General features: G+C 36.5%; 2 protein-coding genes across 3 annotated transcripts in view; one reads left to right on the forward strand and one right to left on the reverse strand.

Moving 5' to 3' along the window:
- pip5k1cb (phosphatidylinositol-4-phosphate 5-kinase, type I, gamma b) overlaps nt 1-22503 on the reverse strand; it is a 754787-nt gene that overhangs the window by 204282 nt on the left and 528002 nt on the right. The gene's annotated exons all lie outside the window — the stretch shown is intronic.
- Nucleotides 1943-22474, forward strand: pgpep1 (pyroglutamyl-peptidase I). Of its 2 annotated transcripts, XR_015477745.1 has the most exons (6): nt 1952-2087; nt 7118-7170; nt 7888-8004; nt 12785-13017; nt 17228-17485; nt 22053-22474. XR_015477745.1 is itself a non-coding variant. In NM_001020526.2 (5 exon segments), coding segments are annotated over 5 exon segments (627 nt in total). In that variant the 5' UTR covers nt 1943-2056; the 3' UTR covers nt 17421-18556.

A 22503-nucleotide genomic window follows, 5' to 3' on the forward strand; every position in this document is an offset into this window, starting at 1 on the left:
GAATATACAAATTGTAAAAAAAAAAAAAAGTGTGCTAAATACTGTGTTAAAAGTGTTTTGGGAAAATGTACTTCTACTACAATACGTTTCTAATAGATTTTTAATAAAGTCAATTTAATGTAAACTTAAAATTACCACACTCAAAATCAATTTAAGTGTTAGTGATAATATTGCATTCACATTAAGTGTACTTAAGTACAACTTTTGGGAAAATGTACTTCTACTACAATACATTACTAATAGATTTTTTATATATTAACTTATTTTAAACTTAGGATTAGTATGTAAACAGTGTACTAAAAATCAACTAATGTTTAAAGCATTTAAAGCACACTTTTGAACAACACACTAATAAAACTCTTTTGGATGTTTTTTCTGTAGTGTACTTTATTGTAGTACACTAAAAATTTAAGTATTACTGGAATTTGTTATACTTTTGTCATGTGTACTAAAGTCCTACTGAAGTACAAACATACTTTTAATTAGTATATTTATACTGTAAAACCATCAAACGTTTATTTAACACAAAAAAATAACAATGTACTAAAAATGTATTTGCGGGTATTTAAGTGTATTTTAATTGCATTTAATTATATATATTTTTTCACCTGGGAAATACTTTCTAAGTCGATCTCTCTCTCTCTCTCTTGTATGTTGTAGTGCTGTATTTACACCATAATATTATTGTGGTCTCCCGATTGCAACAGAGAAATACTGGGACATCTCTTTAGACTGATGTCATTTCATGGTGTTTAAACTTATAATCTTGAAATGTGAGCACAATTTTGTCGTCACTTTAGACATTACGCTAGAGAATCATTCAAACACTAGCTCTAAAGTTATGTTGGTGAATTAGTAACGGCTTCTGCTGTTCTGACGTCAGGTGAAAATGTTAATTGTACAGAGAATGGTCTGAACAAGAGGAAATATCCAGTGAGTGGCAGTTCTGTGGGCGCAAATTCCTTGTTGATGTCAGAGGAGAATGGCCAGACTGGTACCAGCTGATAGAAAGGCAACACAAATAAGCACTTAGGTCTGCAGAAGAGCATCTCTGAACACACAACATGTCCAACCTTGAGGCAGATGGGCTACAGCAGCAGAAGAGCACACCGGGTGCCGCTCCTGTCAGCTAAGAACAGGAAACTGAGGCTACAATTCACACAGACTCACCAAAACTGGACAATAGAAGATTGGAGAAATGTTGCCTGCTCTGATGAGTCTCCATTTCTGCTGACACATTCAGATGGTCGGGTCAGAATTTGGCATCAACAACATGAAAGCATGGATTCATCCTACATTGCACCAACGGTTCAGGCGGGTGGTGGTGGTGTAATAGTGTGGGAAATATTTTCTTGGCTCACTTTAGGCTCATAAGTACCAGTTGAGCATCGTGTCAACGCCTACCTAAGTATTGTTGCTGACCATGTCCATCCCTTTATGAGCACAGTGTACTCATCTTCTGATGTTCTACTTCCAGCAGGATAACACACCATGTCATAAAGCGTGAATCATCTCAGACTGGTTTCTTGAACATGACAATGAGTTCACTGTACTCAAATGGCCTCCACAGTCACCAGCTCTCGATCCAATAGAGCACCTTTGGGATGTGGTGGAACGGGAGATTCACATCATGGATGTGCAGCCGACAAATCTGCAGCAACTGTGTGATGCTTTCCTGTCAATATGGAGCAAAATCTCTGAGGAATATTTATTTCCAGTAACTTGTTGAATCTATGCCATTTAGGATTAAGCAAGTTCTAAAGACAAGAATGCGTCCGACCCGCTACTAGTAAGGTGTGCCTAATATAGTGGCCTGTGAGTGTATATAAAACGACGATTTCATGGTATTTATGAATTTGGTAATGATTAAATGACTCCGGAGCGACAGATGACGCTGTTCTTCACCGTCAGCGCTGATCTCAGTTCAGCCGGAGAGAGGAGAGGAAGAGTCCTGGAACATGATGATGATGTGTGTTTATGCCAGTTATTGAACATCTCCTCAGATTATCATTATTTTTTCTTTTATTCTTGAACGAAACTCTTTGGTTTTTCAGTCATGGACCAGAGGAAGACGGTTGTCGTGACCGGTGAGTGTTTTTCGACGCTCGTGTGAGTCTTGTGTCAGTTTTTTAAGAGTTTTTCCTCAGTCTGCTTCTGTCAGTCTTATTATTGGTATCGATTTCACAACAACAACACACACAAAAAAAGATCAATATTAAACGAAAATACATTTGGGAACAAATAAAAGACTAAAAACCTGAAATACCCGAAATACCAGCGTTATTCGAAAGTATGGGAAAGTACTGGCGTGTTAGTACATTGTGTATTATTTCGTGTAATTACTTTCTGCGTGTATTTATTGAGGTAAAGTTGGTTTTATATTCACACATTCAGACTATCAAGGTACAACATTGTTCACTGTCAATTAAACAGTGTTAATTTTGTTTTGAAGTCATCGTTACATGTGATTTCAGACCAAATATTAAAAGTACCATGTAAACAATATATGGAGCGTGTTATAAGCTGTCACATAACGAATTTGTGAATATAAAACCCAATTTTACATCAATGATGTATTTTTTTTTTTGCATATTTGTCTTATTTTAGCATTTATTATTGAGATACTATGTTTTCACGTTTGTTGGAAAACTAACTTGAGCTTAAAGTTTGTATTGAACACGTCTGGTGTTTATTTAGTTTTTATTTTCTCCATAAAGCACTTAGATTTAAGATATTTTAAGTTAATCGCCAAAGCAAGATTCCTGATTTTGGTTAAAATATATATTAAATGCTTTTTATTTAGTTTTCACAACAACACACTTACAAAAAGATCAATATTAAAACAAAAGACTTTTGGGAACAATCAAAAGACAAAAAAAAAATCAGAAATACCCGAAATACCAGCGTTATTTAAAAGTATGGGAAAGTACTGTCGTTTTAGTATTGTGTATTATTTCGTGTAATTACTGTCTGGGTGTATTTATTAAGGTAAAGTTGGTTTTATATTCGCACATTCTGACTTTCTCCTTAATAATGTAATTTCAGAAAAGTATTCTTTGAAAATTCTACATAGTGAAATCATATTAGCAACTAATGACTATCAAAGTACAACATTGTTCACAGTCAATTAAACAGTGCTAATGTTGATTTGAAGTCATCGTTACATGTGATTTCAGACCAAATATTAAAAGTACCACAATATATGGAGCGTGTTATAAGCTGTCACATAACGAATGTGTGAATATAAAACCCAATTTTACATCAATGATGTATTTTTTTTTTGCATATTTGTCTTATTTTAGCATTTATTATTGAGATACTATGTTTTCACGTTTGTTGGAAAACTAACATGAGCTTAAAGTTTGTATTGAACACGTCTGGTGTTTATTTAGTTTTTATTTTCTCCATAAAGCACTTAGATTTAAGATATTTTAAGTTAATCGCCAAAGCAAGATTCCTGATTTTGGTTAAAATATATATTAAATGCTTTATATTTAGTTTTCACAACAACACACTTGCAAAAATATCAATATTAAAACAAAAGACTTTTGGGAACAATCAAAAGACAAAAAAAATCAGAAATACCCGAAATACCAGCGTTATTTAAAAGTATGGGAAAGTACTGTCGTTTTACTATTGTGTTTTATTTAGTGTAATTACTTTCTGGGTGTATTTATTAAGGTAAAGTTGGTTTTATATTCGCACATTCTGACTTTCTCCTTAATAATGTAATTTCAGAAAAGTATTCTTTGAAAATTCTACATAGTGAAATCAAATTAGCAACTAATGACTATCAAAGTACAACATTGTTCACAGTCAATTAAACAGTGTTAATTTTGTTTTGAAGTCATCGTTACATGTGATTTCAGACCAAATATTAAAAGTACCATGTAAACAATATATGGAGCGTGTTATAAGCTGTCACATAACGAATGTGTGAATATAAAACCCAATTTTACATCAATGATGTATTTTTTTTGCATATTTGTCTTATTTTAGCATTTATTATTGAGATACTATGTTTTCACGTTTGTTGGAAAACTAACATGAGCTTAAAGTTTGTATTGAACACGTCTGGTGTTTATTTAGTTTTTATTTTCTCCATAAAGCACTTAGATTTAAGATATTTTAAGTTAATCGCCAAAGCAAGATTCCTGATTTTGGTTAAAATATATATTAAATGCTTTATATTTTGTTTTCACAACAACACACTTGCAAAAATATCAATATTAAAACAAAAGACTTTTGGGAACAATCAAAAGACAAAAAAATCTGAAATACCCGAAATACCAGCGTTATTTAAAAGTATGGGAAAGTACTGTCGTTTTAGTATTGTGTATTATTTCGTGTAATTACTGTCTGGGTGTATTTATTAAGGTAAAGTTGGTTTTATATTCGCACATTCTGACTTTCTCCTTAATAATGTAATTTCAGAAAAATATTCTTTGAAAATTCTACATAGTGAAATCATATTAGCAACTAATGACTATCAAAGTACAACATTGTTCACAGTCAATTAAATAGTGCTAATGTTGATTTGAAGTCATCGTTACATGTGATTTCAGACCAAATATTAAAAGTACCATGTAAACAATATATGGAGCGTGTTATAAGCTTTCACATAACGAATGTGTGAATAAAAAACCCAACTTTAACTCTGTATTTTTTTGACATGATATTTGTCTTATTTTATCATTTATTATTGAGATACTATGTTTTCACGTTTGTTGGAAAACTAACATGAGCTTAAAGTTTGTATTGAACACGTCTGGTGTTTATTTAGTTTTTATTTTCTCCATAAAGCACTTAGATTTAAGATATTTTACATGTGGATTGCTGTAGCAAAGTATGCTTTACATCTCTGTTAAGTTGCATATTAATAACTGTTGCTCAGTAATATCTATCAAAAATCTCTCACCATATATGGAAAATCTAATATAAATCTTAATTTTAAGCTTTCAAATTATATACAGTTAAACATCATTGCTTTAGGTTTAGACTACAATATTACAGTTTAAAAACGTAAGCGTAAAAGGTCCTACAGGTTGTAGGGTGACATTAAGTGTGTTTTAATCTATTACTCTTCCAACATAACATAACCTAACAAAAAATTGTCGTAAAATATGCATTTAAAAATTATAGACTATTCCAAAATATATACAGTGGAAGTCAGAATTATTAGCCCCCTGAATTATTAGCCCCCCTGTTTATTTTGTTCCCAAATTCTGTCAATTTCTTCAACACATTTCTAAACATAATAGCTTTAATAACTCATTTCTAATAATTGATTTATTTTATCTTTGTCATGATGACAGTAAATAATATTTGACTAGATATTCTTTAAGACACTTCTATACAGCTTAAAGTGACATTTAAAGGCTTAGCTAGGTTAATTAGTGTAACTAGGCAGGTTAGGGTAATTAGGCAAGTTATTGTATAATGATGGATTGTTCTGTAGACTATCGGAAAAAGTTATAGCTTAAAGGGGATAATAATTGTGACTTGAAATGGTGTTTAAAAAATTTAAAAACTGCTTTTATTCTAGCCTAAATAAAGCAAATAATACTTTCTCCAGAGGAAAAAATATTATCAGACATACTGTGAAAATTTCCTTGCTCTGTTAAACATCATTTGGGAAATATTTAAAACAGAAAAATAAAATCAAAGCGAGGCTAATAAGTTTGACTTTAACTGTAGTTGGTAATGATTAGTCAGTGTTGGTGGGATGATGCCAGTTTAGGGGTTAAAGTTATTTCATCTCATATTTTCATTAAATTTAGTATAAAAACCCCAAAATGTTTTAGTTACGTGATAATTTAACGTGGAGTTTATGATTTATTAATACAAACATAAATACACATGTGCCATTGTGTGAAATAATTATAGAATGACTATATTGTGGTACTGCCAATAAATAATAAACCGTATTAATGAATTACTAATGCCGTAAAATACTACAATACTATACTAAAAGTGCGAGTATGTGCGAAATAATTACAGTGTGACTATATTGTGGTACTGCCAATAAATATAATATAGTAATAAAATACTAATATGCTAATATAAAAATTAAATGCATATAAATTACAATGCTTAAATTTATTAATTCATCCGTAGAAATGCATCCTTAGATTTATTAAGATCTTCATTTAGCACATTCATCATTATAGCGTTTGTACTGTTGTTTATTGCAACATCTGATCTGAACTCAAGCGCTAGAGTTACTTATTACATCCAGTTTCAAGCATGATCAGATTGTAGACTCTGAACTGCTGCGTTTGGATTTTGCTGACTGCAGCTTGTTAACTTCGAAGGGTGCAAAAGCTATAAAGCGCATGATAATGTAGCTAAAGCCGAGGAGTCTGAGGGGGTTTATTACATCTTATCACACAGCTGCCTGTCAAGTAAAGTCATAACATAGACACACAGTGGGGAAAATAAGCTACACGTCAAAATGTTTTTCAGAAAATATATTTGTAAAGGTGCCTTGAAATTTTCACCAGATTTTAATAGAAAAAAAGGAAATACATATTATTAAGGTAATTAATTTACTAACTAAGTTATGTAATAAAATTAATTGACACTGGGAAAAAAGTATTGAACATGTGAAGAAGAAAGAGAGGTGTGTTTGAGCAGTGAAAGCCCAAACAGCAACTGAAATCTCTCAGTAGTTCTTCAGCAAGCCTCAGCCCTTCCTTAGTGTAAATGAACATCAGCTGCTTCAGTCCAACATCTACATTAGCAGGACGATGAAGATAAACCCAGGGTGGACATTTCAGCAAGACAATGATCCAAAACACAGGCAAGGAGACTCTCAGATGCTTTCAGAGAAAGACAATCAAGCTGTAGAATGGCCCAGCCAATCACCTGATCTCAATCCAGTAGACAATACAAGATAAAGCTCAGATCTGATATAGACGAGACCCACAGAATCATCAAGATTTAGACATTCTGTTGAAGTTTGTGAGAAACTCACACCTGAGCAATGCATGAGACCTCATTCTCCATATGAGAGGCGTCTTTAACCTGCCAATACTTAATTCCCCTACTATGTGTATGTTTAACTAAATACTGGATATTTCATCTGTCATATGAGTGTGTTTCTCTTTATTTGTAGGTTTCGAGCCATTTGGTGAACATACTGTTAATGCCAGTTGGGTGGCTGTACAGGTATGATATTTAACATGATTTGATCCTCCCTTTTTAATGATATCTTTTTTCTGATTGGAGTTTGCTGCTATGAGGGCAGCAACTTTTTAACTTTTGTTTTTTTTCAATAGGAAGAGTGTCATGTGACACATCAAACTGATTGGGAATTTCACAAGAAAAACAATGGTGTGCTTGGTTTTAACATAACTTTATTATTTCCTGAGTTATTTACAAGTTTCTGACTTCTCACTTATAAAATGTGTTCAATATGTTGCCCATTGTGTTGGATTGTCAACGCAACCCTCTTCTCCCACTCTTCACACACTGATAGCAACACCGCAGGAGAAATGCCAGCACAGGCTTCCAGTATCCGTAGTTTCAGGTGCTGCACATCTTGTATCTTCACACCATAGGCAATTGCCTTCAGATGACCCCAAAGATAAAAGTCTAAGGGAGTCAGATCGGGAGACCTTGGGAGCCATTCAAAACCATTTTAAACCAAGCACACCATTGTTTTTCTTGTGAAATTCCCAATCAGTTTGATGTGTCACATGACACTCTTCCTTTTGAAAAAACAAAAGTTGGATCCAAGATGGCCGACTTTAAAATGGCCACCATGGTCACCACCCACCCTGTAAAAGTTTGCCCCCTCACATATACTAATGTGCCACAATAAATGGCCCACCCTGTATATCATGCAGCCCTAATACTTTCTTCTGCTGTATATCATTCTGTCAGGAGCTGGAGAAACTGGGTTTGGGCGATGATATAAACCTCCATGTTGCTGAAGTTCCTGTGGAATATCAAGCAGTCCAGAATCTCCTGCCTTCTCTATGGAAAGATCATCTTCCACAAGTAGCGTAACGATACTGATGCTGATTCTGCCTGTTCATTCATGATATGAGCAAATAGTTTGAAATAACACTACGGAATGCTTGATTCTGATTGGCTGGCTATTTTCATGTCAAGTGAATGTCAAAGGCTGCGTCCGAAACCGCCTACTACTCAGTAGGTACTGCATTTGAATTTATACGTACTACTCGGCCGTTAGAAAAGTACGTTCTATACAGTATGAATGTGAAAAGTATGAATGGAATTCGGACGTACTACATCCGCCATTTTGACATAGTCACGTACCCTACTTGTGTAATTTGCGTCGCTTTACTCCCATTCATGAATTCGCTCGCGGGGCATCATGAAATAGCGCAGCATGCATGGGATGCGCACTCAAGAATCTCACCGGAAGTAGTAAGTTATCTGGGTACTTCTCGCCTACTAATTTTCGAATTCTGTGAATTCGGACATACTACTCGGCGCGCATACTGATTTTAGCATACTGTATAGTATGGAAGTATGCTGTTTCGGACACAGCCAATGTGTTTCTGCTGACTGTTTTAATCAAGTGTGATTATTCATTCATTCATTTTCTTGTCGGCTTAGTCCCTTTATTGATCTCGGGTCACCACAGCGGAATGAACCGCCAACTTATCCAGCACGTTTTTACGCAGCGGATGCCCTTCCAGCCGCAACCATCTCTGGGAAACAAGTGTGATTATAAAAAATACAATTAATTTATTTGTACCATTAAATTTACTAATTTAGCTCAGCTGAAATAGTTCCGGCAGGTTTTGAGCGCATTACAGCTCCATATCACTACGCTGAATGATTTTAGTTATTTCACTGTTGGAAATTACATCAAAACACAACAGAAGGCTTTGGAGGAGATGTGTGAGAAACTAGGGCTACACAGGAGCAGTATGACGACAAAAAACTCACAAATGTCTCAAATACAACATCTGAACAGTGGATTTAGCTGTAGGAACCAGAGTGTGAGAGAATAATTGAATCCGGCCCATTGAATTATTAGACATGGTTGGCACGGTTGCTGGACATCCTTCAAAATGCTTGATTTTTAATTTAGAATTTTACAGGTTTAAAATTGTTGGATAAGGTGCTTGAAACAGCTTGAAATTGGAATTGTAATTATTGCGATCAAATTTTGTTATTAAATAAATAATAGTAATTATTAAAAAAAAAATTCCCTAGCTTGATTTAAAGGGAAAAATGACACATTTAAGATGTGAGCAAATGACATTTAACAGAGTAAATGACAGTAATTCAGCTTGAACTTGGGGCAAACATGCTATTAAAAATTTTCCCTCTGATATTGTTTAGTATTCTAACAAAAAGTTTTAATATAATGTGTTGAAATATGGATATGCACACTTACCGGCCACTTTATTAGGTACACCTGTCCAACTTCTCGTTAACACAAATTTCTAATCAGTCAATCACATGGCAGCAACTCAATGCATTTAGGCATGTAGACATGGTCAAGACGATCTGCTGAAAGGTGACTTTGAACGTGGTTGTTGGTGCCAGACGGGCTGATCTGAGTATTTCAGAAACTGCTGATCTACTGAGATTTTCACGTACAACCATCTTTAGTGTTTGCAGAGAATGGTCTAAACAAGAGGAAATATCCAGTGAGCGGCAGTTCTGTGGGCGCAAATGTCTTGTTGATGCCAGAGGTCAGAGGAGAATGGCCAGACTGGTTCCAGCTGATAGAAAGGCAACAGTAACTCAAATAAGCACTCGCTACAACCGAGGTCTGCAGAAGAGCATCTCTGAACACACAACACGTCCAACCTTGAGGCAGATGGGCTACAGCAGCAGAAGAACACACCGGGTGCCGCTCCTGTCAGCTAAGAACAGGAAACTGAGGCTACAATTCACACAGGCTCACCAAAACTGGACAATAGAAGATTGGAGAAATGTTGCCTGCTCTGATGAGTCTCCATTTCTGCTGCCACATTCAGATGGTCGGGTCAGAATTTGGCGTCAGCAACATGAAAGCATGGATCCATCCTTCATTGTATCAATGGTTCAGGCTGGTGGTGGTGGTGGTGTAATGGTGTGGTGGTGTAATGGTGTGGGGGGATATTTTCTTGGCACACTTTGGGCCCATTAGTACCAACTGAGCATCATGTCCACCTAAGTATTGTTGCTGATCATGTCCATTCCTTTATGACCACATCTCCAGCAGGATAATGCACCATGTCATAAAGCGTGAATCATCTCAGACTGGTTTCTTGAACATGACAATGAGTTCACTGTACTCAAATGGCCTCCACAGTCACCAGCTCTCAATCCAGTAGAGCACCTTTGGGATGTGGTGGAACGGGAGATTCACATTATGCATGTGCAGCTTACAAATGTGCAGCAACTGCGTGATACTATCATGTCAATATGGAGGAAAATCTCTCAGGAATATTTACAGTACCTTGTTGAATTTATGCCACAAAGGGTTAAGGCAGTTCTGAAGGCAAAAGGCGTCCAACCTGGTACAAGTTTGGTATACCTAATAACGTGGCCGGTCAGTGTATGTAAACATATTCTTTGACATTTGTTAATTGCTGGAAAGGTTAACAAATGCCCCTAGAAAGTGCTTAAATTTGACTTTGGAAAAAGATTAAGAACCCCTGATTACACAATAATGCACACTGAAGGATCGCCACCAACTGGCTGTTGTCAGTTATTAATTACAAAGTGTGTTATGATAAATACTGTAATAGCATAGTATGTGTACTGTATTTTGAGCCAATAAGTGTAGTCTTGGAGACCGAAGAGGACTTCTTTAAACATTATTAATTTAGAATATATAATCAGCTTAACTATTCATGTAATAAAGAGTTATTAGCCCTCCTCTAAAATTGTACTTGAGGGTGAATAAATAATGTGAGTAATTTAAATTTTTGGTGACATATCCCTTTAAGTTACAGTTATTAAAATTATTCAAGTGTATATGCTACACTACCTGACAAAAGGCTTGTCGTGGATCCCAGTTGTAAGAGCAACAAATAATGACTTGATTGCTTGTTGATGAATTGGAAAAGTGGCAGAAGGTGGGATTCTTTCCATGAATCATCTGTTGATCTGCATCCCAATCATCACAAATACTGCAAAAGACCTACTGGAACCAGCATGAACTCAAGATTCTTAGAGAAATCAGTCAAGTTTGCTGAAGGAATAATCATGGTTTGGGGTTACAATCAGTATGGAGAGATCATCTGCAGAGTGGATGATCAACATCAACAGCCTGAGATATCAAGACATTTGTGCTGCCCATTACATTACAAACCACAGGAGAGGGACAATTCTCCAGCAGGATAGCGCTCCTGCTCATACTTCAGCCTCCACATCATTGTATGTGTGAAAGGGGCTATTGTCATTTTAAGACCATTTTTTGCCACTTATTAATGACAGAATGACAATTAATATCATCACAATGCAAGTACACTCTTTCAAAGAATGCATAATATTTTATTGTTTAGAATATTTTATTCAATTATAGTCATTTTAACAATTTAATATTCAGGCATTGGAATCAGAACGTGAAACTGCATATCCTAAACAATAATAATAAATGTTAACAAAAAAGTGCAAGGTTAAAAAGTAACAGAGGCTGCGATATCTGCTAACATATCTATTTTGGGTGTCAGACACCCACATGAAAATATCCTATGAAGTGTTTACTATAAATCATTAATGTTTTTTTTTTAACCATACTGACTACTCTACTTGACAAAAGTCTTGTTGTCGATCCCAGTTGTAAGAGCAATAAATAATAACTTGACTTCTGGTTGATCGTTTAGAAAAGTGGCAGAAGGTCGATATATATATATATATATATATATATATATATATATATATATATATATTTTTTTTTTTTCCCCCATGAATCATCTGTTGATCTGCATCCCAATCATCACAAATACTGCAGAAGACCTACTGGAACCCACATGGACCCAAGATTCTCCTAGAAATCAGTCAAGTTTGGTGAAGGAAAAATCATGGTTTGGGGTTACATTCAGTATGGAGAGATCTGCAGAGTGGATGATCAACATCAACAGCCTGAGGTATCAAGACATTTGTGCTGCCTATTACATTACAAACCACAGGAGAGGGACAATTCTCCAGCAGGATAGCGCTCCTTCTCATTCTTCAGCCTCCACATCAAAGCTCCTGAAAGCAAAGAAGGTCAAGATGCTCCAGGATTGGCCAGCCCAGTCACCAGACATGAACATTATTGAGCATGTCTGAGGTAACATGAAGGAGGAGGGGTTAAAGATGAACCGAAAGAGTCTTGATGAGCTCTGGGAGTCCTGCAAGAATGCTTTCTTCTTCATTTCAGATGACTTTATTAATCAGTGATTTGAGGCATGTCAGAGATGTATGGATGCAGTCCTCCAAGCTCATGATGGAGTCAGACACAATATTCATTCTGTCTCCACTGCAGCAGGACTTTATCTTCTATACTGGACATTATTTCTGTTCAGTGACGAGACTTTAGTCTAAGAAAAGTCAGACCTTACTGTCCTAAATAAATCAATCCAAATGTTGGTCAAATAAGTGTAATCTAGAGGCCTTTCATTTAAGCCACTTCTGATACCAAACAATCAACTAGAAGTCAAGTTATGATTTGTTGTTCCTAAAACTTGCATTGACGACAAGACTTTTGTGTATGTTATGACTGTGTAAAACTGAATTTTGCTCTAAACATTTGAATTCTTTTTAAGTAATTGTTTTGTCTTCAGCTGTAAGTATACTTTTATTTTCTGTCTTTGCTTTTTAGTTAGTGGTCCACGTGGGTGTGTCCGGGATGGCGACCACAGTGACACTGGAGCAGTGTGGTCATAACCAGGGCTACATGCGGATGGACAACTGCATGTTCTGTCCCGTGTCCCGCTGCTGTGTGGATGGAGGACCAGACTGCATTCATTCAGTCATAGACATGGACATGGTCTGCAAGAGAGTCAACTCCTCCGGCCTCGGAGTCTCTGTGTCTGTGTCGAAGGACGCCGGCAGGTATAAACGCTTTGCTTTGCTGTGCTAACATGCAGGAAAAAATGTAGTTTTCGTTCATGACCTAGCATACACCTTTTAAACAACTAGAAAAAAAAACACTTATTCATATATTTATTTATAATGATCATACAAAAATAAACAGCTGTTAGATATTTTAATAAAATAAAATAAAAAGTTAAATAAAACCATTCTGCTTTAAATGGGGGCTATTATGCCCCTTTTTACAAAATACCACACAGATAATGTTTTCTAACTCTCTGAAACTGACCCTTTTAGGGTTTGATCCTAACTGTGGAATTTTGGTAACTGTTGCTTTAAATTTAAATGAGATTGAGCTTTTTTCAGAAGAGGGCGGAGCTACAAATGCCTATTTGTCTGCATAGTGGCAGATTTAAAAACAAGACTTACTGTACGATCACACCGAAAGCGGCGGGAGCGTCAAAGTAGCTGGAAGTCATTCGTTTTCAATGGTCAAGGAGAGTTGAAATCAAGGTAACTTTATGGTATTGAGCTATGACGCGGTTCGGCGGCAGGAAATCAGAATGTAGAAGTCCAGGAGAACACACTCACTGTGAACTTTGGTTTTGACCACAGTTGTTCCCAACGGTTTGATTATTGCGGTCGCCGAATTTCAAGTTATTTGCAATGTTTTCTTACAGGAACATAATAGGGCTGTGCAATTAATCGCAATCGCAAAAACATCGCAACTTAAGCACACGCAATTTCTAAATCGCAAATAGCTGCAATTTTGATCTGTTAATTTATTTAGAATTTTATTCAGAGTATGTTCTTGTGCGCATGATATTAATATGTTAACCAATCAGCATGTCGTTTCCAGAAGCACTCAAACTGCTCAAGGATCGGCTATAATGCTGAGGTTTCATCTTTGGGTCGAGACTCAATAATATCCATCTGCATATAGCCACTTCATTTGACCGGCGTGTTTGTGTTTTTGTTTGTGTGTGTGTGTGTGTCAGCTCAAAATACCACACAAATAATGTTTTCTAACTCTCTGAAACTGACCCTTTTTGGCTTTCATCCTAATTGTGGAATTTTGGTAACTGTTGCTTTAAATTCAAATGCGATTGAGCTCTTTTCAGAAGAGGGCGGAGCTACAAATGCATATTTGTCAGCATAGTGGCAGTTTTAAAAACAAGACTTACTGTACGATCACATCGAAAAGGGCGGGAGCGTCAAAGTAGCTGGAAGTCATTCGTTTTCAATGGTCAAGGAGAGTTGAAATCAAGTTAACTTTATGGTATTGAGCTATGATGCGGTTCGGCAGCAGGAAATCAGAATGTAGAAGTCCAGGAGAACACACTCACTGTGAACTTTGGTTTTGACCACAGTTGTTCCCAACGGTTTGATTATTGCGGTCGCCGGATTTCAAGTTATTTGCAATGTTTTCTTACAGGAACATAATAGGGCTGTGCAATTAATCGCAATCGCAAAAACATCGCAACTTAAGCACACGCAATTTCTAAATCGCAAATAGCTGCAATTTTTATCTGTTAATTTATTTAGAATTATATTCAGAATATTTTCTTGTGCGCATGATATTAATATGTTAACCAATCAGCATGTCGTTTCCAGAAGCACTCAAACTGCTCAAGGATCGGCTATAATGCTGAGGTTTCATCTTTGGGTCGAGACTCAATAATATCCATCTGCATATAGCCACTTCATTTGACCAGCGTGTTTGTGTTTTTGTTTGTGTGTGTGTGTGTGTGTCAGCTCAAGATACCACATAAATAATGTTTTCTAACTCTCTGAAACTGACCCTTTTTGGCTTTCATCCTAATTGTGGAATTTTGGTAACTGTTGCTTTAAATTCAAATGAGATTGAGCTCTTTTCAGAAGAGGGCGGAGCTACAAATGCCTATTTGTCTGCATAGTGGCAGATTTAAAAACAAGACTTACTGTACGATCACACCGAAAGCGGCGGAAGCGTCAAAGTAGCTGGAAGTCATTGGTTTTCAATGGAAGCCTGCGGTGATAAGTGCATGGCAAGGAGCAGGATGGCGCGTCTTTGCCTGTGTGGGAGTCAAGGAGAGTTGAAATCAAGTTAACTTTATGGTATTGAGCTATGACGCGGTTCGGCAGCAGGAAATCAGAATGTAGAAGTCCAGGAGAACACACTCACTGTGAACTTTGGTTTTGACCACAGTTGTTCCCAACGGTTTGATAATTGCGGTCGCCGGATTTCAAGTTATTTGCAATGTTTTCTTACAGGAACATAATAGGGCTGTGCAATTAATCGCAATCGCAAAAACATCGCAACTTAAGCACACGCAATTTCTAAATCGCAAATAGCTGCAATTTTTATCTGTTAATTTATTTAGAATTTTATTCAGAGTATGTTCTTGTGCGCATGATATTAATATGTTAACCAATCAGCATGTCGTTTCCAGAAGCACTCAAACTGCTCAAGGATTGGCTATAATGCTGAGGTTTCATCTTTGGGTCGAGACTCAATAATATCCATCTGCATATAGCCACTTCATTTGACCTGCGTGTGTGTGTGTGTGTGTGTGTGTTTGTGTGTGTGTGTGTGTGTGTGTTTGTGTTTGTGTTTGTGTGTGTGTGTGTGTGTGTGTGTGTGTGTGTGTGTGTGGCTTTTCCTGTGTTAGAGGGCGGGGCCGCAGGTTTCAAATCTCCTGGATTTGCGCGTGCAACTACTTGGTTTCGTTATCACGTCATGGCGAAACACCTAGGGTCTGTTCTTCGTACCTCGCTTAAATGATCTAAGATGATTTGGCAGATCCCGGATCTTTTAATCTTGATAACTGATCTCTCGCTAATTTGGTTCTTCAAACGAGTTCGCGAATCAGATTAGAATGTCTGGATGAACTGATCTGAGATCGCTGCGTGTGTTGTGAAGGACAGATCTATCGATCCTCGAAGTCATGATCAGCAATGCAACGATTGGCTGACGGCACAGCAGCGTAATGACATCATCTGATTAATATTCAATTATCCATGTGAGCAAAATTACATCAAATTAGCAGTAAACGGCTTGTTAAATATGACACGCAATAACCTTCCACATTTGTTGGGAGCTGCAGGCTTTACACTTTCATGTGTCAAGAGTATTCATCATGTATTTCAATGCAAATCAGTGTATTTAATTCTACATTTAGAAAATATTTTCTTTATTATAGTAACCGGTTTTTAATCGGTGTAAAGAATAACTGGTTGTTTACAAAAGCATTTTCATATTGGTAAAGGCGTCTGCAACTTTTGTAAAGCATCAAATCACCGGCATATTAACTATCAAAACATGTTTATGACTGCATTAATGTATTATTGCTTTTAAAAAAGTCACATATTGTGCATTTCTATTATACACAATTTGTACTAAAGCGATCTAAAAAGTTCATATCAATAAGTTTTCTCTTTGCACCACCAGGTGGCAGTCTTTGTACTTTCATTTCGAGAGTGCAGATTGCATACGTTTTATTAATATGTATAACTTTATTTATTTTATTAATAACTATAACTTTATATATATATAGTTAAAAAATAAGTACTATTTTCCCAAGTGTATATAACTACTACTGTAAGAAAATATCAGAATTCAGAACACACTTTCTGTATTATCTTTGCTTGAACTGAGCCGATCTAATCCTGTTTATATGAATTGAACCTGCTCCCGATCCGGTTTGAGCTAGCAGAACTGTTGCTATGACAACAACTCTCGGATCAGCTTTGAAGAACGAAACGATCCTGGATCGTGTCAAATCGTCAATATCCAAACCCAGCTAACTGAGTAATCCACGTACGAAGAACGGACCCCTAATGACTCGTTATCAAGATGACTCGTTTGAAGCACTATGAGTCGACTCTTTTATAGATGAATCAACAGTTTTAAACACTGTACACTTACAGATTTAAGTCTTAGCTGGATACTTCACTTCACTTAGAGCTGAGTTACACACTACATGGAAGGGCATTTTCAAAAACTCATAAGATGGGCTCTTTAAGCAACGTGGGACACATATATGACTGTCAGCATCTCAACAAATGTGTTTTGGTGTTTCGTGACCTTTTAAGTTACCATTAAAACCTGATCAAAACGAGCTCATCTTCTTGAGCCCAACTCAAAATAAATGCTTAATACCCTGGGTGAAACTCTATCTGGCTTTGTGCAATTGTTGTACGGAGCATGTTTGTGCGTTTATCATTAACACACTCTCCGTCCTCCGCGCAGGTATCTGTGTGACTACACCTACTACATGTCTCTGTTTGTGGGCGAGGGCCGGTCGGCGTTTGTTCATGTTCCTCCTCTGGATAAACCGTACAGCGCGGAGGATCTGGCCCGAGCGCTCCGAGCCATCATTCGGGAGATGCTAGAGCACATGGAGACACAGCAGACAAACACACACTGCTTGCACAACCCGTGAGAAACACACACATCACTGCTGAAACTTCTGCGATGCATCCTGGGATCAGTTCAGTGGTTTGAGAGGTTTGTGCTGAACTCAAACCTACAGCTGGACAGCAGTCCAGAGAGCACTATTATGGGGTATACTTGAAAACATGCAGAGATAAAGGTTTTTAGGGGGGGAACAAGGAGATTTGGATATAGTGTGGAAACAAACATGCTTTGGGAAGGGTTGAGTTTTATTTCTGTCTTCATTAATGACTGAATTATGAACTATAAAAGATTTGAAGGTAATTTAATAGGTGATAAACATTTAAAATAAAATCATACAACTGAAATAAATTAAATGTTAACAGGACTAAACTAATACAAAGTAAATTCCTAATTAATTTAACTTAAACTAACATAGTTAAAACCCAAACTTAATGGCAAATATATTGACATTTTATAAAGGAAATGTGCTAATTAGAGGCAAAAATTATTAATGTATATCCGAAAACACATTAAAATGACCAAATATTTTACTAAAATAAAAAATTATTATTTTTTAATTATTTAAAAATGTATTTTATTTTTGTGTTTGGCTGATTTACTTATAGTTTAACTTGAGCTAAAATAACTAAAAAAGAACAGAGATATTGGATGTTATGCAAAAATAAGTTCTGCGAATGTGGATATAGTGTGAAAACAAGCATGTTTCAGAAAGGATTGATTTTATTCTGTTTCAGTATTCATTATTGACTGGATTAAGAAAGTGTCAAGGATAAAAATCTCAAGCTACTTTTATAGATTACAAAAATGAAAATAAAATTCTAGATTTAAAACAAAATAAATAATTATTGATTTACTATTAATAAACTATTAACAAAAAATTGTAATGTCTTTTCCCTATTTTTATTTAGTTTAACTTGACAAGCTACAATATTTGAAAATTAAAATTAATAGAAAATATACTTAAATAGTGAAAATGTTTTTTTAATGAATAATAAATGAAAAAAAGCTGAAAAATAATTACTAGAATGGAAAATAAATATAAAAATACGTAACTAATTTTGTAGACTAACTTCTTTGACTAAATCTAAAATATCTTGCATAAAGTAAATGGAAAAACATTTTTTAATGATTTTAATAAAACTGAATTTAAAGTGAGAAAAAAAAAAGAGTAAAAACGTAAAAAACACAACAACAACAAAAAGTTTTACTAACAAATGAAAACAAAATACTCATTCATTTATTTTCTTGTCGGCTTAGTCCCTTTATTAATCCGGGCTCGCCACAGCGGAATGAACCGCCAATTTATCCAGCACATTCCGCAACCCATACGCAACACACACACTCATACACTATGGACAATTTAGCCTACCCAATTCCCCTGTACCACATGCCTTTGGACTGTGGGGGAAACCGGAGCACCCGGAGGAAACCCACGCAAAGGCAGGGAGAACATGCAAACTCCACACAGAAATACCAACTGACCCGAGGTTTGAACCAGCGACCTTCTTGCTGTGAGGCGACAGCACTACCTACTGCGTTGCCGAAAACAAAATATAAAAAATGTAAAAAGAAAAGTGCTTTATTTTGTACTTTAAAATAATAAATCCAAAACTCAAATAATATTGTATCTAAAACGTAAATAGATGAAAGTATTATTAACACAACTGTCATACGGCGGTACGGTGGCTCAGTGGTTAGCACTTTAGCCTCACAGCAAGAAGGTCGCTGGTTCGAGCCTCAGCTGGGTCAGTTGGCATTTCTGTGTGGAGTTTGCATGTTCTCATGTTGGCGTGGGTTTCCTCCGGGTGCTCCGGAGTCCCCCTCAGTCCAAACACATGTGCTATAGGTGAACTGATGAACTAAAATGGCCATAGTGTATGAGTGTGTGTGTGAATGTGAGAGTGTATGATTGTTTCCCAGTACTGGGTTGCGGCTGGAAGGGCATTCGCTGTGTAAAACATATGCTGGATAAGTCCGCTGTGGCGACCCCTGATAAATAAGGAACTAAGCCGAAGAAAAATGAATGAATTACTAAACTTTTAATCAAATACAAAAATAATTTCAGTCAAGGCAACATTAGTTCTATAGTCCTATTAATCATATATTTATATAATTGTATTATGAATCGTATAATAAATGCATTATATTATATTATATTTATTTACTATTAATGAAATTCATACAGTTGGAGTCAGAATTAATTATCAACCCCCTCTATATTTATTCTCCAATTTCTTTGTAACAGAGAGCAGATTTCTTCAACACATTTCTAATCATCATAGTTTTAATAACTCATTTCTAATAACTGATTTATTTTATCTTTGCCATGATGACAGCACAGAATATTTGACTAGATATTCTTCAAGATACTAGTATTCAGGTTAAAGTGACAATTTAAGGGTGCTTTCACACCTACACTTTTGTTTCGGAACGTGTCTCGTTTGCCCAGTTAGCGCGGTTTGTTTGGCATATGTGAACAGGGCAATCGCGCTCTGTTCCGCGCCAAAGTAATCGCTCCGAGATCGCTTGAATGAGGTGGTCTCGGCTCGATTGAAACAAACCCTGGAGCGGTTCGATTGCAGTGAGAAAGCGATCCGATCCGAGCGCAGTTATATCACAGTGTTTTATGGATATGTAATAGGCTTACGTCTATATGAAGAGAGAATTATGAGTATGGCGGGAAGTTTCGCGAGTCTCCGGATGCCCGCAAACGAGTGATGATCTCCTGGTAATCTCACGTCTCCCTCCCGGTCCTCAAATAGGCATCGACGCGCACCCTTCTCACCCCTCCCCACCGCATCTCTCCTCAGACACATTGAGCGCGCACCCTGTCAATCACCACCAAACCACCACCTCTCCTGACAGCTGAGCGGGACGCTGCAAAATAAACCCTGACACTCTGACCAATGTGAGGAGAGTTTACTCGCACGTGACTTGTTTTAGCTCTTTTGGTCCGATTAGAAACTTTGCAGTGTGAAAGCCATAGACTGTAAAATATATGGACGTAGTATCCGTGACGTCACCCATAGGTTTCTGAAGAGCGCAAAAGAAGCCACAAGTAGGCACGGCCAACCGTCGCCATTTTGGTCACGCGTCATCACACCCACGGCGGGATACCAAACAAGGGCAAAGAGGCGGAGAGTGAGCGGAGCTACAGACACCTGCTGACATTTAGCTTGGACCTGGTTCAGACACACTTTACTTTGGGAGAATGTTTAATACTTTATCACCTGCGACTCATTTGTGTTCTGACCACTTGTGCTTGGCTGTACACTATATCAATAAAGTGTTTAGACTTTTAAAAACACTGCTGTAATACATTGAGCCACTAAACATTGTTCTTATGACGTTTTTAAACAGGAGGAAAACGCGAATTACTTCCAAACACTTCAGATATAGTCTGTGTTAGTTACTGTAAGACTATTGATGAAATCCAGCATAACACTGTATGACAACGCTTCAGATGACTGATCTAGAGCCTACAGTTAATCAATCTGACAGATTCTGGAGTGCATTACAGCTCTAAATATAAATATAAACGATAAATGATCTTAAATAAAACAAATACATGTATAGAGATGGTATATAAGTATATAACTTTACTCACATGGGATACGGAGGCCACGTGAATGGTTTGTGAGCACAATTAAGTGCACTCAGCATGCCATGCCATCTAATAATCGTAGGAAACAAGTCCAAAAGGCAGTTGAGTGTGTAAAGTCACATTAGCCAACACAGAAATACGATAAATATGCAGAGTTCAGTGGCTAATCTGCAGGATTCAGCTGAGGTGACGTGACGGCGACCAACGAGACCTAGCTGTCACTCAAGTGGCCACTCCCTTAATTATGCAAACTTAATATAACTTAATATAAAGGAAACGGATGAGTTATAAAAAAATTTACCCCCTCACAGTTGTCATGAAGGGTAATATTAGCTGTATTAACCAAAATCTTTTTTTGTAGCAGGCTGTAGACATCTGTTTTTCTGCTGTAAAGTTGGCCATTCCAACAGTGGGCTCAATTGAAATTTGCTCTATTATGGAGCCAGGAGCGGCCACGACTAGCGGAATTTCCCAGGAATTGCAGTTTTAGTTACTTCCGTATTCCGAGGTTGCTGCTTGGTGACAGCGAACCGCTCCAATAGCAAAGAGCAACAATGTAACAATTGTAATCTCTGTTTCAGAACAACTGAATCGATTCACAGGTGTGAAAGCACCCTAAGACTTAACTAGGTTAATTAGGCAAGTCAGGGTCATTGTATAACAGTGTATAACAATCCAAAACAAATATAGCTTAAGGGGGCTAATAATATTGACATTAAAATGGTGTTTAAAAATTGTTAAATAAAAACTGCTTTTATTCTAGCCAAAATAAAACAAATAAGGCTTTCTCCAGAAGAAAAAATATTACAGCAAATACTGAGAAAAAATCCTGAATCTGTTCAACATCACTTTGAAAATATCGGAAAAAGGGAAAAAAACACAGGAGGGCAGATAATTTCAACTGTACATTGAAAGAAATGTAATAAATAATTGAAAATATAACTTAAGACTATAATGAAACTACATTTTTAAAAAATGACGTGATCGTCTGCAGCTTTCAAATATACCCCCGATGCTGAAAACACAAGCCTCATAGGGTTTTATTTCCCACAGACCGTAAACAGCAGGTGGAAATGCTGGAAACCTGAAATTATGACAGAATACAAGCAATGATGTGCCTGTGCTGGACTGTGATAAAGATGGTAATAACTATGTGTATGTGGTTATTAAAGTGCCAAAATGACAACACAGGCTTTAAGATACAAGTTCATGCATAAACAAACAAACAAACAAACAAACAGCAAACCCGATGCCTTTTCAGTGACCTGAGCTCTCATGCCTTTAGTGCTTTGGTTTTTGTATCTGTTTATTATATGAAATGTGAATTGTTGAGATGATTGTAAGGTGACGTCTGTCTTTTATCTTGTGGGACGGTGTTTGAGATTTTTTATTTTGTTTTATTTGTTTTATACTTTTTGCAAAAATGCTGGACCTCTGGACTATAATCGGTCCAAATTAAACTACTCTTTAATCTGCTCATTGTTGGTTGATTATATTATATTAT

The sequence above is a fragment of the Danio rerio genome, chromosome 2 (assembly GCF_052040795.2).
Source record: "Danio rerio strain M-AB ecotype USA chromosome 2, GRCz13ab, whole genome shotgun sequence".
NCBI classification, from domain to species: domain Eukaryota; kingdom Metazoa; phylum Chordata; class Actinopteri; order Cypriniformes; family Danionidae; genus Danio; species Danio rerio.